At 67.2% G+C, this 13969-nt stretch overlaps 2 protein-coding genes across 2 annotated transcripts; both read right to left on the bottom strand.

Annotated features, from left to right (window-relative positions):
- Window positions 1-2783: 2783 nt before the first annotated feature.
- Window positions 2784-3200, bottom strand: EMIHUDRAFT_225015 (hypothetical protein; the record flags this gene model as incomplete). The annotated part of the gene is made up of 1 exon (XM_005790145.1): window positions 2784-3200. The coding sequence occupies one exon, from the start codon at window positions 3198-3200 to the stop codon at window positions 2784-2786; it is 417 nt and encodes a 138-aa protein (XP_005790202.1).
- A 2800-nt stretch (window positions 3201-6000) lies between these two features.
- On the bottom strand, window positions 6001-10584 carry EMIHUDRAFT_225017 (hypothetical protein; the record flags this gene model as incomplete). Its single annotated transcript, XM_005790146.1, has 8 exons — window positions 6001-6171; window positions 6335-6472; window positions 7885-7947; window positions 8118-8267; window positions 8578-8646; window positions 8925-9032; window positions 9252-9362; window positions 10132-10584. 8 exons carry the CDS (start codon window positions 10582-10584, stop codon window positions 6001-6003), a joined length of 1263 nt encoding a protein of 420 aa, XP_005790203.1.
- Window positions 10585-13969: the final 3385 nt, after the last annotated feature.

The raw sequence follows: 13969 nt of genomic DNA on the forward strand, positions 1-13969 counted from the left end.
CAAGATTGGGGAGGGGTGGGGAGGGCGGCCTGCAGACAGCTAGAGCTTTGCTCGCAGAGGGCCGAACGGCGTGTCCGGAGGCACAAGAGCAGCATGTTGATGTACGTGATGCTGATGCTGATGCTGCTGGTGGTGGTGGTGACGATGACGATGATGACGATGGTGACGATGACGATGATGACGATGATGACGATGGTGATGATGGTGATGAGGGACTCGTACCAAGCAGTCTTCTTGTCGATGACGGAGACGGCGAGGAGGAGGACGGAGAGGATGCAGGAGGAGACGCGCAGCACCGGGTCCCTGGTGATGACCAGGGTTGTGTGTGTGTGTGTGGGCTGTGGGGGGTGAAGGTAGCCGAAGGGCAGAAGGCTTGAAGGGGGGCGGCAAGGGAGGGAGGGGGGGATGGCGATCGCCTGTGCCCGGCAAAGATCAAGCCAGGCCTCAACGGGCATCGGGCCGGAGATGTGTGGAGGCAGGCGGGAAGGGAGGCGGAAGACGATCGGGGGGAGGGGGGGGGGGCTCGCGCACGGCCCGATGCTGAGCAGGCGCTTTCGCGTGTCGGCCGGCCGGGACGGGGGAGGTGCAGCAAGATTGGGGAGGGGTGGGGAGGGCGGCCTGCAGACAGCTAGAGCTTTGCTCGCAGAGGGCCGAACGGCGTGTCCGGAGGCACAAGAGCAGCATGTTGATGATGTACGTGATGCTGATGCTGATGCTGCTGGTGGTGGTGGTGACGATGACGATGATGACGATGATGACGATGACGATGATGACGATGATGACGATGGTGATGATCATCATCGCGGCGACGTGCCGGATCGCGTCGCGGTACATGCTCTCGGCGCCTCCGACGACCGCTCCGCCACGACGGGGGGGGTGTGTGTTTGTGCTGTCGGTGGAGAGGTGTATGCTACGAGTGGAGGGGCGCAGGCGCTCACGAGCAGCGTCGATGCACCTGCGAGGGAAGGATCGGGGGAAGATATCCCGGGTAATCTCCCTCGCTGATTGCAAGAGTGCTCTCTCTGATTGCAGCACTCGCCGGGCCATCAAGAGTGCTCTCTCTGCTCGAGAGCGTCTTCGGAAGAGAAAGGGGGGCTCGGGGGGAAGGGGGGTCAAGAGGGCCGCACCTACTCACAGCGGACGCAGCTTGAGGCCCAGCACGCAAGAGGCCGCGGCGATCCCCTTCGCCCACGTTGTTTTGGATCTGCGAGCGCGCGGGCGACGGCTCGCGAGCGTCAGAGCCAAAATGGGATGCGCATGGTGCGGGCTCGTGCGCGGCAAGGGTAGGGAAGGGGCCGCAGTGGGCGCGTCTCGCGGCTCCACGATGGCAACGGCCGCAGCAGCGAGCGAAACCGGTGCGAGCGTCGTATGGCGGGAGCGGTGCGGGAGCGGCGGGTTTGCGAGCAGCAGGCGTCGCGGGGGTACTGGGCGTGCAGCTCGCGGCGCCCATTGGTGGCGTGGTGCGGCGGGGCGAGCGCGAGAGGGAGCGGAAAAACCTGGACTCACGAACACAAAAACCTGAGCGCGAGGGGGGTTGAGTGCAGCTCCACCGACGGAGCTCTCACACGGCTCGATCTCGGTACTACTCTCTCGAGGTCTCGCTGATCTTTTCCATCAACCCCCCGACGGCGAAGGGGCAGGGGCAGCAGCATTCCTGAGATTGCGTGTCGTCGATGTTTGTGTTTCGGTCACGGACCTAAGTGCCTCGCCTTCCTCGCAGGAGTAGCATAGGCGGCTCCGGTGGCCTCTCGAGGTTCTCGAGGTGGATATCCTTTGGCCGCGTTGGGTAGCGAGGATTGGTGTAACCCGAGCCACGGAGGCGTGTTTTCTGGCGGCCGACCGTCAGTGCACGGAGTTGCCACTTCTCCGACTGCCCCGGTTAGTTCCCGAGGTCGTCGGGTGTGACCCCTTCGTCCCCCGAGACCTAGCGCGGGTGGGTTGGAGGGGGCTCGCCCCGTTCCTCCCCATCGGGCCGCATGAGCGGCCACGCCTCGCAGATTCGTTTTTCGCGCCTGGGTCAGGCGCGCGGGGCATCCCCCGGGTCGCTCGACCAGCGATCCGAAGAGTGGCCACTATGCGAGGGACAGAGCGGGGCCCTCGGGGTACGCCTCCGTCCGGCCCCCTCCGAGGGGGGAAGGGAATTGCGGGGTCCCCACGGGCGCCTCAGTTCGGCCCTCCCGAGGGGGGGGAGGGGAGCAAGGGGGTGGGGGGATCGGGGCGGTGGGGAGGGGTCTCGGTTTCATGTGGCTAAAACTTGCCCTTTCGGGGAGGGGCTTCCGTTGGAAGGCGAGCGCGGTTGCGCGCGCCCTACGTCTTCCCCTCCTCCCTCGAGGCAGCGAGTAGGCAGCGAGTGGAGGACTCGAGCGCCTACAAATATGTCAGTGCGCGAATGGCGATGGTAGTGGTCGGTCGGGTGGGTAGGAGAGCGGGCGGGCGGGCAGGGCGGACGGGCGGGCGGGGTGGGGGAATCGCGTATCTAGCGTTGGCAGCAGCCAGCAGTAGCACAGCGGCCAGCCGCAGCAGAAGCAGCAGCAGCAGCAGCAGCAGCAGCAGCAGCAGCAGCAGCAGCAGCAGCAGCAGCAGCAGCAGCAGCGCAGCAGCCTCGCCTCCTGCGGTGTCTAATCTTTCAGTCTATCTAGGCGGCCGCGAGGTTAATATACCAAATAATGGTGTCAAAACACCGGGGGTTGGTTGGCGCGCAGGCGCCTGAGGGGCCTCCGCCAGGCACGCATTCGGCTCGGCGTTGACCCCTCCACACGCTCCGCTAGACACCCTCTCACACGTCATGAACTCCTCTGGTCACGCGCGCTCTCTCTGTTTCTCTCGCTATCGATTTGTTTGGCTCCCATCTTGGCCTTCCTCCCTCCTTTCTTCGGCTTCGATTTTGTTCCGCGCGGCCGCTTTGCTGGTGGGGCACTGCTGCTCGCCTCGTCGCCTTCCGCCATCACGGTCGGCGCCTCGTCGTCGAGCGCCTCCCCTCGCTCGCGCCGCCCGAGGACCGTCTCGCCTCCTGGAGCACTGCTGCTCGCCTCGCCTCCTGCCGCCGTCGCGGCTGCCGGGCTGATCGTGTTGGACCCCGTCTCCGCCTCGTCGACGGCGTCGCAAATGCTCATCTCGTCCTCGTCGTCGCCGACTGGGTCGCATCGTGGGCTGTCGCCAGCGGTTGGGAGGTCCGCCTCACCCTCGAGCTGCCTCTCCATTTCTAAGTCGTCGCTGGTCGGCGCTGCCTCTTCGTCTGCTCGTAGCGCCTCCTCTCTTGCACTCGTCCGTTTCCGCTTTCTCCTCTGCTGGCGCCCGAGGTCATCTGTTCGGTCGCTCGCCCCTACCCCCTCCTCGCCCCCTCCGCTCTCTCGCCGCTCCCGCTCCTCGCTGGCCTCCAGGCGTAGATCTTAGCTAACGAAACACACGCTAGCTAAGGACAGGGTCGGACTGTGTGCTAGTCCGAGACCTACGGCCCCAGGGAAGAGAACCCTGGTGCACCTGTTCGCGGGGTTCCGCCCCACTAAGCAGGGCAACCTCTCTCGAGGCGGCTAGACTCTATCTCAAGCTCTCGCCCACCCGTGTCGAGTCGTTACACGTCCCCACGTCTCGTGCTAGCCGAGCCACCCGGCCGAGCCCAAGGCTATCCATTCGAGACGGACCTGCCCCGAGACGGCTTCGGTGGACGGCCGTGCACCGCGGGGTTCGCTCGGTATGGCCCCGATCCCCCGCCCCTCTGGGGAGAGGTGCCTGCAAGCAGGCTGGCGGGCTCTCGTGTCCTAGGGCTTCTACCGAATTTCCGGATGTCGCCTCGCCTGGGGCACCGACTCTCTGCCCCGCGCGCCGCCAGCCGCTCCCGCCGGCCTCGCCGACCAGCCGCTCAAGGCGGCCCCGTCGGGCGGCTACGCGGTGCGGCCCCGCGGCGCAGGCATGCAGAGCGGTGGGAGGTATCCCCCAGACAGACTTGCAGCGTCCCCCCCGGTGGCCTTGTTATGAGAAGAAAATACGTCCTATGGCGCTATGCGCTGGTCTGTGAGAGGTTGAGGTGCGAGCCCTGGAGGCCCTGGGGATGGGGGGAGACTACCCGCGGGCCTAGAAGGCCCGCGCGCAGGGGGGTGGGGCATTGAGACCGGTCATGAATGAGTGCGCGACACGCATGTTGTTGCGAGCAGCGTTGTTGATGTTCTGCGCGTCGCCACAGACGGCGGCGCGCGAGAGCTGTTGCGAGTGGTGCTGGCGACGAAGCCCCGGGCGCTGCCGGAGGCTGTGCCGTAGTCGGTGCGGTCGACGGCGCTCGGGCTGCCGACCTCTCACACTGATGCTGTCGCGCGTGCGGGGCTCGGGGGGGAGGGCTAGGGGGAGGGGGGGGGGGAGGGGGGGGGGGGGGGGGAACTTAAAAGAGGAACCAACCTTTTCCCAGGACCCCTTTTGGGGCCCCCCCCCCAGGGGGGGGGGTACCTTTTGTGAAACTGAAACGCGGAACGCGATCTGTCTCGCGTTCCTCAACGCTTGCGATTCAGCTGTCGCGCCGCTGGATGATCTTGCTCAGCTCGCCGAGCTCGACCTGAACGGTCAGCGGCGCGACCGCTGAATCGCAGCCGTTCGTGCTACACGCATGCTTCGTTACGTTTTCACATTACTTCCCCCCCCTCCCTACCACCCCGCCGGGCCATCGCGATCACTGATTTTTTGGATTTTTTGTCTTTTCACTTCGGCCGCCGCGCAGCACCTCCTCGCGCCCTCGGCCCCGGGCCTGGTCGATGGACAAGCTCAGAGCTGCGGCAGCGAAGGCGGCGGAGGAAGCCAAGGCGGCAGGCGCACAGCATGCGGAGAAGGCCGAGGCGGAGCTCAGAGCTGCGGCAGAGAAGGCCAAGGCGGCAGGCGCACAGGCGGCGGAGACGGCCGAGGCGGAGCTCAGAGCTGCGGCCGAGAAGGCCAAGACGGCAGGCGTGCAAGCGGCGGAAAGGGCGCAGGCGGCGGGCGTTCAGATCTCGGCGAAGGCCCAAGCCGAGCTTGCCCAGGCGGCAGAAAGGGCCAAGGCGGCGGGCGCCGAGGCGGCAAGCAGTGCGCTGGAGAAGGCGGCCACCGCGAGCAAGCCGCACCTTGACCGGGCGGCGGCGGCGAGCTCTGAGGCGCTCGGCGAGGCCGCCGACTTGGCTGCATCGGCGAGCAAGCTGGCGGCCGAGCGAGCGGCGACGGCCGGCACGCACGCGGCCGCAGCCAGCAAGCTTGCGGCTGGTGCCGCGGCGGAGCAGGTCAAGAAGGCGAGCGGCGCGGCTCTCGAGCAGGCGTCGGCCCGGCGCACGGGGGCTGTGCCTTCCAGCACATGCCTTCCAGGACGTGCATGTGCAGGACATGCACGGGGCATGCCTACAGGCGTCAGCCAGGAGCACCGCCTACCTGCGGCGGCTGCGCAACCAGGCGCTGAAAGAGGCCCGGCTCCCCAATCACCTCTCTCCTCACAGCAATGGATGGACAGGTGGGGAAGAGTCTGAACGCGGTATGGGTGGCACGCTAGCGACAGAGAGACAGCCACACTGGAGCGACACACAAGACCCACAAACCAGACACTCGGCCAGCTGGGCTGCCAGGTGTTGGGTGCGATCTTCGCGGGACTCGCCGTCTACTCCTTCGCCTCCAGCGCGCCACGGCAGATCAAGGAGTACCTGCTGGAGAGGGAGAAACTCAAGGGCGGCGGTCACTCGGGTGTCGACACGCCGCGCCCGGGCGGGAACGAGAGCAACCCGCCGGCGGACGAGGCGGGAGGCAAGCCGTGGTGGCAGGTGTGGCGGTGAGCGGGGTGTGAGAGCATACGTCGCGACTGTAATTTGTGTAAGAGATGAGAAACAAGAAATCACGGGGAAGGGGCCACGGTCGCACAAGGGATACCTGATCTAACCCCGTATCGCCCCCCACGTGCCCACCTGCCAACAGCCAACACCCCTCCCCGTTTCTCGGCCGGTCGTCCCCACTGACGTCGCTCTCCTCTCTCACTGTGTGGTACAGCACGTGTCTCTCGCCTCAGACCCCGAGGGGCCCCGCCGCGCCCACTTGCTCGTGCACCTCGCCGCTCGGCAGGATGACCTTGAGCGAGCCGTCCGCAAAGACAATCTCCTTGAGGCCGTCAGCAAAGTGGCGCTCCACCTGGCCGTTCGGGAAGTGGTAGAGCTGCGTGCCGTCGGGCTCCGAGACCTAGCGCATGGATGCAGGCGAGGGAGGGGGTGGGGGACGGCCTCTCGAGCCCCTCCTCACGTCAACCCACCGAGCAGCTGCCTGCCGTCGAATACGGTCGCCTCCTCGAGTGCCAGCTGGAGTGCGAGAGGCAGCTAAGTCCCGCATCTAGGGCTGCCGAGACGTGCGTGGTCTCTGCCTCTGCGTGGTAGTAGACGACGCGCCGCGAAGTCGCCGTCTGCTTGACGTCGCCGTTGCAAAAGAAGACCGTCTGCAGCCCGCTCGGCAGCACGTCCTTGCGCGTGCCCGTCGCGTACAGCACCTCGCACCGGCCGGAGCGGTAGAGCCTCTCCACCTTGCCGGCGGCCAACCTCGGGTCATCTCGGTGTCATCTCGGGTGCTCTCGGTTCATCTCGGTGTCATCTCGGGTCATCTCGGGTCATCTCGGGTCATCTCGGGGCATCTCGGGGCATCTCGGGGCATCTTGGGTGCTCTCGGAGAATCTCGCGTGCTCTCCACCTTCCCGTCGGCATGCGAGTCCTCCTGCACCGGCCGCCCCTCCTCCACAGGCAGCGGCTCGAAATACGGGTTCGCAGACAGGACCGCACACCCGTGATCGCGGCTCATCCCGTGCAGCCGCTCGGCGGTGGCCGCCGCCGCCGCCTCGGCCGCCGCCTCGGCCGCCGCCTCGGCCGCCGCCGCCGCCTCGGCCTCTGCCCTCGCCTCCGCTGCCGCCTCCGCCTCCGCTGCCTCCGCCTCCGCCGCCTCCGCCTCCGCCGCCTCCTCCTCCGCCGCCGCCTCCTCCTCCGCCGCCGCCTCCGCCGCCGCCTCCGCCGCCGCCTCCGCCGCCGCCGCCTCCTCGTCCTCCTCCTCCTCCTCGTCCTCCGACCGGAGGTACCTAATCTCGGGTCATCTCGGGTCGTCTCGGGCAATCTCGCCCTCCTCGTCCGACCGGAGGCGGCACTCGGACGCGTCGTACGCCGCCGTGATGCCGACGCCGCCGCCAAGTCTGCCGCGACCGTACTCACCGCTGCCGCGACCGCACTCGCCGCTGCCGCGACTGTGCTCGCCGCTGCCGCGACCGTGCTCGCCGCTGCCGCGACCGTGCTCGCCCGAGACGAGGCGCGACGGGTGCCTGTGCGTCAAAGTGAGGCATGGCCCCCTCCCCCCCCTCCCCCGCAGGGATGCCCCCCCCCCCCCCAAATGGGCGGGAAGACGGTCTCGCGCAGTGCACCCGCGGACCGCGTGAATACGCGGGCTTCGAACACGGCGGCGCAGCATCTAGGGAAAGGCACCCGCCCGCCCCGCCCGCAGCGCCCGCACACGACGCGTCGACGATGCGCCGCGCGGAAACGTATGTATATGTACATCGCTCCGGCGGGGGCTTGCGCGCGGCGTCGCGAGGCTGCGCCGCGGCAGGGGGGGCAGCGGCGGTCGCTGCAGCGAGGCGCGCCCCGCCGCCGCCGCCGGAGCCCAAGCAGGCGCGGCGGCCGATCGCCTGGGAGAGGAGCTCAGAGGAGGCTCAGAGGAGGCTCGGAGACGGGTCGTCGGGGCGCGGCGGCCACTTGCCTGCGATGCAACGACGCCGCCACCGCCGCCGCCGGCCGTCCCTCGGCGAGGGGGCGCGGGCGCCTAATCTCGGGTGATCTCGCGTGATCTCGGGGCCATCTCGGATGCCCCCCGGCGGTGGACGCGAGCCGCCGGCGCGGGCGGCGCGGGCGGCCCTGCCGGCACCCACGTCTGGCTCGGACCGGGCAGCCAGGCGGTGCCGAGGCGGGCTCGCTCGAGGATACGCACCTAAGACGAGGTGAGGTAAGGCCAGGCTTCTCCACACACACACACACACGCGCGCGCGCGCGGGTGGCGGGGCACGGGTGGCCAGGCAGACCTCGCGGCTCCGCGTCTAAAGACAGGAGCCGGCGCGGCGTTCAACGGTGCAGGGCCCAGAGCGCGTGGGAGGCGCACACCTCTTCCTTAAGCTCGCCAACCTCCGCCTGGGAGGACGCCACCTGCCTGTGCAGCCGCTCGGCCGCGAGGCGCCAGCGAGATTCCTTTGCCTTGCCGTCGGCTCGCGCGGCCTCGAGCTCCCTGCGCAGCGCCTCCACCTCCTCTCGCTCCTTGCGATCGGGCACCTGGGGGCGGTGGGGGCGGTGGGGCGGTGGGGGCGGTGGGGGCAGCGGAGGCGGTGGGGGCGGCGGTGGGGGCAGCGAGGGCGGTGGGGGCGGTGGGGCGGCGGCGGCGGCGGCGGCGGCGGCGAGGGGCGGCGGCGGCTGTGGGAGTGGGAGTGGCGAGGATGGTGGGCGGGCGGAGCTCTTCAGAGGGCTCTCTACCGAGTCGGCACCTTGAGCAGCGCCTTTGCCTCGGGTAATCTCGGGTAATATCGGGTAATATCGGGTAATCTCTGGTAATCTCGGGTAATCTCGGCACCTTGAGCAGCGCCTTTGCCTGCCGCTCGAGGACCCTCCTCTCGCGCACGAGCCGCGCCGTCTCGCGCGCCTTGTCCGAGTCACGAACTAATCAGTCGATTGATGAATGAGTTCCCTCAGTCAAGCCGCGCCGTCTCGCGCGCCTTGTACGCCTCGAAGGCAGCCACCTGAGGGGAGGCGAGGTGCACGTCGCCTCCTCCTCTCACTCTAAGAGGTGGTGGGGCAAGGGCCAGGCAGTCCCTCGCGACTCCACAGCATTGAAAGTGCAAGGCCCAATGCGCGTGGGTGAGCGATGTGTGCGCGCGCGCGTGTGTGTGGTGATGTGTGTCTGAGTCTGTGTGCGGCCACCTCCTCCGCCTGCCGCTGCTGCTCCGCCCGCAGCGAAGCGGACCCTGACTGCTGCGCGAGCCGCAGCGCTGCCTGCAGCTCCGCAACCCTCGTCCGAAGCGCCGCAGCCTGTGGACATCTCTCCGACAGCTTATGGACGCGTCATGGACACGTCCAACCCTCGCCTCCGAGCGCCGCTGCCTCCGCCCCGGCCGCCTGTGCCGCCGCCCGAGCCTCCTCTGCCTCCCGCGCCGCCGCGGCGTCCTCAGCGGCGTGGCTGTCGCCGCCCTCCGGCGGTTGGGCGCGAGCGGGCGGCGAGGAGCAGGAGGGCACGCTGGAGAAGGGCACGTGCCTCCCCCCCCCCCCTCCTCCAGAGCCGCCTCCGAGCTTACCCGCGCCAAACAGCGCCGCCACGAGGGTCGACTGGGGCGGCGGCCCGGCGTCCTTGGTCGTCGCGCCCTGCAGCGGGAACGGCAAACTCTCTCTCTGTCTCTCTCTTCCTATCGCGGCAGCCGAGAGGCGGCGGCCGGCACAGCATGGAGGTACGAGGGTGTGTGAGACCGAGCCCGCTGACAGAGGGCCTTGCTTGTGTGCGCGCGTGTGTGCCGCTCCGCTGTGGCGGTCTCTCGCCCCGCAACGCCCGTCCACCGTCCTGGCGCGTGTGGTGTCTGTCTTCTACAAGTGTCTGTCTTTTGCCACGCAAGCCGCGCCTGCTGCTCGAGCGATGGCGGCGGCGGCGAGCCCGGATCGCTAGCCGGCGGCCCGGCCGAGGCAGCTCCCCAGCTGGCGAGCGGGGCGGGAGGCCGTGTCGACCTGGCGGAGGACGGCGAGGAGGAGGCGGCGGTGAGGACAGTGGCGGTGGTGGGGGCAGCGGCGTGAGGACAGCGCGGTGAGAGCAGCGGGGCGAGGGAGCATGTGGCTTGATCTCGGCTGCATCTCAGCTGGATCTCCGCTCCATCTCGGCAATCTCTCGCCTCAACGGCCGCAGGCGCGACGGCGAAGGAAGACGGCCTCGCGGGCTCATTGAGAACTCCGCAAACCCGTCGCTGTCGCTGCCGGCTTGGGCGTGGAGGCCGCCCGGGCTGTCGCCGGACTCGCCGTCGCCCACGTCGACGTCGCCGCAGCTCTCGCCGCAGCTCTCGCCGCAGCTCTCGCCGCAGTACCCGTGGCCGTGCTCGCGGCTGCTGGAGCCGCCGCCACCGCCGCCGCCGCAACCGCCGCCTCTCACCTCTGCAGGACGAGTGCCGCTCGGCGCGGGCGGCGGAGGTGGAGGAGGCTCTCCCGATCCCTCGGCAGGTCCCGCGGTGCACTCGGTCTGCAGAGTCTCCAACACGCGCGCTGAGAGCCGCTCGCCCTGTGCCGACGCAAGCTCCAGCGTTGGCGGCGCAGAGCCGTCACTGAAGGCGTCGACATCGCGAGCCGGCAGCACCGGCGAAAGCAGAGATGACTCGATCGCCTCAAAGTCGTCCGGCCTCGCCTCTGCCCGCCGGACGGGAGAGTTTGGCGGGAAACTGGGCTCTCGATGCCTGCGCCGGGGCTGAGAACCAGGCCTCGCGCCGCCGCCGCCGATCGCCTTCTCTCGAGCGGCTTGCTTCTCCAGCGAAGCTCGCCGGGCCACGGCCAGCCCGCCCTTGTCGTAGCGCGAGGTGCCCTCGCCACGACGCACAAAGGTGAATGGCATGCAACCGTTGTAATGCCAGGGTTCCGGCTCCTAGCCGGATAGGGGGTCTGCCGCCACTAACTCGCGCCAAAACGCCCTACCTACCTACCTATCCCCAGGCCGCGCAGCGAAGCGAAAAAAGATTAAAATAGCGGGTACCTACCTATTGCAGGGCCCTTTTGGGCGAAACAAGACCAACCTACCTACCTATCTGGGAGGGGCCAGCCAGTCAGTGGCAACAGACAGGCCCCCTATCCGGCTAGGAGCCGGAACCCTGGGGGGAGGCAAGATTCGAGAAAAAGAATTCTTGACCGCTCACAGCACACAGGAAAAGAATTCAAATCGCTTGCCTTTCCTTTGCGGAAAACGTATAGAGCTACATACTCGAGTAATACACTTGAGCACTTGAGCACTGGATAGGGTCGATTCCGCATGGTACGGGACCCCTCGATCGTCTCGCCCTCACTGAGAGTTCTGTGGTCAACGGGCGTTCGACCACACCACCGGCCAAGGCTACGTCAAGTCACAGCGTGGCCACTACCATGACGGTTGACGGGATCTTCGGCAAACGAAACAAGTTCAACCTGCTTCTCCACGAGACATTCGGCGGTGGCTTCTCGCCGCCAGCAGTTGCAAAGCTGTTGCAAAGACCATAATGCGGATCGAATCGACCCTATCAAGTGCTCAAGTGCTCAAGTGCAAAGATCAACCGCCTTGCGCGCAAGGCTCAACGCTCGGGCGTTGACCGCACCGCGTACCCTCCCCACTCCCGCCTCTCATTTGAGAGAGAGATTTTTAAAGACCAACAAGAAATCACGACTTTCACAGTGATTTGTGTCACACCACGCGGAACGCATCTCCATCGCTTCGGTGAAGGGGGTGAACCGCGCCATCCTCGATCGCCGTGCAAAGCTCGCTCGCTTCCAAGCTCTCACGCCGCGCGTAGCAAGGGCCGTTAGGGGCCTAGAGAACACAACCCCCCCTCCCTTTTCTCCCAGTAAGTAAGCTAAAAGTACATACATACATACATACACTGAGAGAGAGAGCGAATAAAAGTACGTACGTACTGGCGAGGTACTCCCACGCCTCTGTTTTTTGTCTGGCCGAGTCAACCCGAGGGCGAGCCTGGGCGAGACTGCGTCAGCTGTTCCTTGGCCTGTACGAGGGTTTCCGGCAACCCAGAGGGAAACCAGAGGGTCCCCAGCACTTTGCGTTTCCGGAAGTTTCCAGGGAAACCAGAGGGTGTTTGGTGCTCCATTCTGTTTCTCTCGAGTTTCCCTCGGGAAACTCGCGAGTTTCCCTGAGTCTGAGAGCTGGTCTGGGGCAAAATCTGGGGCAAAATTGAGGAAATCGGCACGATACCCAGGTATTTTCCAGGTATACCGGGGTTTTCCAGGTATACCCGCAAAATACCCGGTATTTTGCCGATTTTGGCCCCAAAACAGCCTCAGACACGGCTCAGAGCCCCCCCAAAATGACGAATTCCACGGAGTTTCCCCGGGGTTTCCCGAGGAAACTAGAGGGTGTTGTAGGGAAACGAGCAGGAAACACGGAAAGGAAACCAGGTAGGGTGCGAGAGGAAACCCTCGTACAGGCCAAGCTGTTCCCACAGCAGGCTGGAAGTGCCTCGCCAGCGTACGTACACTGAAAACCACAGAACCGCCCTTTCAAAGTGAGTCTTTCGGTAAGCGCGGGTTAGCGCGGGTTCCACACGGGTTAAGCCACACTAACCCAGCACGGGTCAGCACGGGTTAGAACGGGTTACCATAACCCGACGCTAACCCGGCACTAACCCGGCACTAACCCGGCACTGAGACTAACCCATCCTAACGTATGCCCTCGAGCAGCGCGGGTTAGCGCCGGGTTAGTCTCGGGTTAGTGCCGGGTTAGTGCCGGGTTAGTGCCGGGTTAGCGTCGGGTTAGCGTCGGGTTATGGTAACCCGTTCTAACCCGTGCTGACCCGTGCTGGGTTAGTGTGGATTAACCCGTGTGGAACCCGCCGCTAACCCGCGCTTACCGATACGCGATAGACTCACTCCATACACGCTCAACTTACCGATAACGGCGTTGCCGCGGAGAGCACCAAGGGGCAAGGTGCAGCCAAGCCGTCCGAGGGAGGGACTAACCCGGGTTAGCGCCGGGTTAACACACTGGGCAAATCGGCCGATTTCCCTCCCGCTAAATCATCACGGCCCCGTAACACCCTCCGCGCGCGGTCAAAGGCTTCCCAGGGCCGGTCCATGACATGAACCGATAGACACAAGCAAAAAAACCCGCACCTCTAAGCTTATCGGGCACCCCGAGGCCCATACGGCGCCCCGGCGGGCCCCGGCGGAGGTCCGGCGCGGCGCTCCAAATCCGCACTTCGCGAGCTTCTACGGGAGTTCACGCGGCCTCTCCGCCTCGTGAGGCACACCCCACACCCACCACGAGCCCTGGGGCCGTGGGCGGACCTTTGGCCGCGGCGTCCGGAGCTTTAGTCGTCGAATATCGGCCGCCAACTAGGCCGTCGAGCGAACGTGTCCGGAGAGGCTCTCGGATGGGTCCGGCAGCGGTGCCATGGACCCAGAAGCTCGCCCCGGCGGAGCACTCACGGCTCGACCCCCGCCCCTGGTCACCCAGACGTGCCCTTGGACAGCCGTAGGGGCTCGCATGACGACGTTGGCGCCCGCGACGACGCCCTCCCCGACGACGTCGCATCTGGCAGACTACTCGGGCGCGGCGGCGCGGAGGATCACATGGTTTGGGACTCTGAGCGATGGCAGAGGCCTTTAACTGCAAACGAGGACGCCCCGCGAGGCCCCGTTGGCCGGGAGTGGTGAGTGGGACCATAAACAAGCACTATATCCCCTACCGCGACCAGCCCACACACAGCCCAAACCGCTGCCAAACCGGCCCTGGTCACGCCGGCCGGGAGGCTGCCGGGGCGCCCAAACAGTCCCTCACGAACGCCACACGGGCCACCACGGCCCGTCCGGCGGCCCGAGTGCCGCCCCACACCCGCCCGACGCCCTCGGCCAGCCAGCGCCCACTCTGAGAGGCTTCACCGCCGCCAGCGCGCCGAGCGCGCCGCCCTCTCCTCGCGCCACACGGGCCCCTGGCCGCACGCCCGAGAGGCGGCCCATAATTTGAGTCGAGACGCGCCGCCGGCCAGCCAGCAGCTCGCCCGCCACCCGCAGAGTGCCGCCGCCGCCCCCAGCCCGCACTGGAGAGGCTCTCCCGGCCGCTAGCCGCTGTCGCGTCGCCCGGCGGCTGCGCTGGCAGCGTGGCGGTGAGGGCGGTGGGGGAGATGGCGGCGGCGGGCTGGGCGGTGGCGGTGAGGGAGGTGGCGGCGACGGGGGCGGGGGTGACGGTGGCGGCGGGCTCGGTGGCGGCGGCGAGGGCGGCGGCGGCGAGGGCGGCGGCG

The sequence above is a fragment of the Emiliania huxleyi genome, assembly GCF_000372725.1.
Source record: "Emiliania huxleyi CCMP1516 chromosome Unknown EMIHUscaffold_121, whole genome shotgun sequence".
Taxonomy (NCBI): Eukaryota; Haptophyta; order Isochrysidales; family Noelaerhabdaceae; genus Emiliania; species Emiliania huxleyi.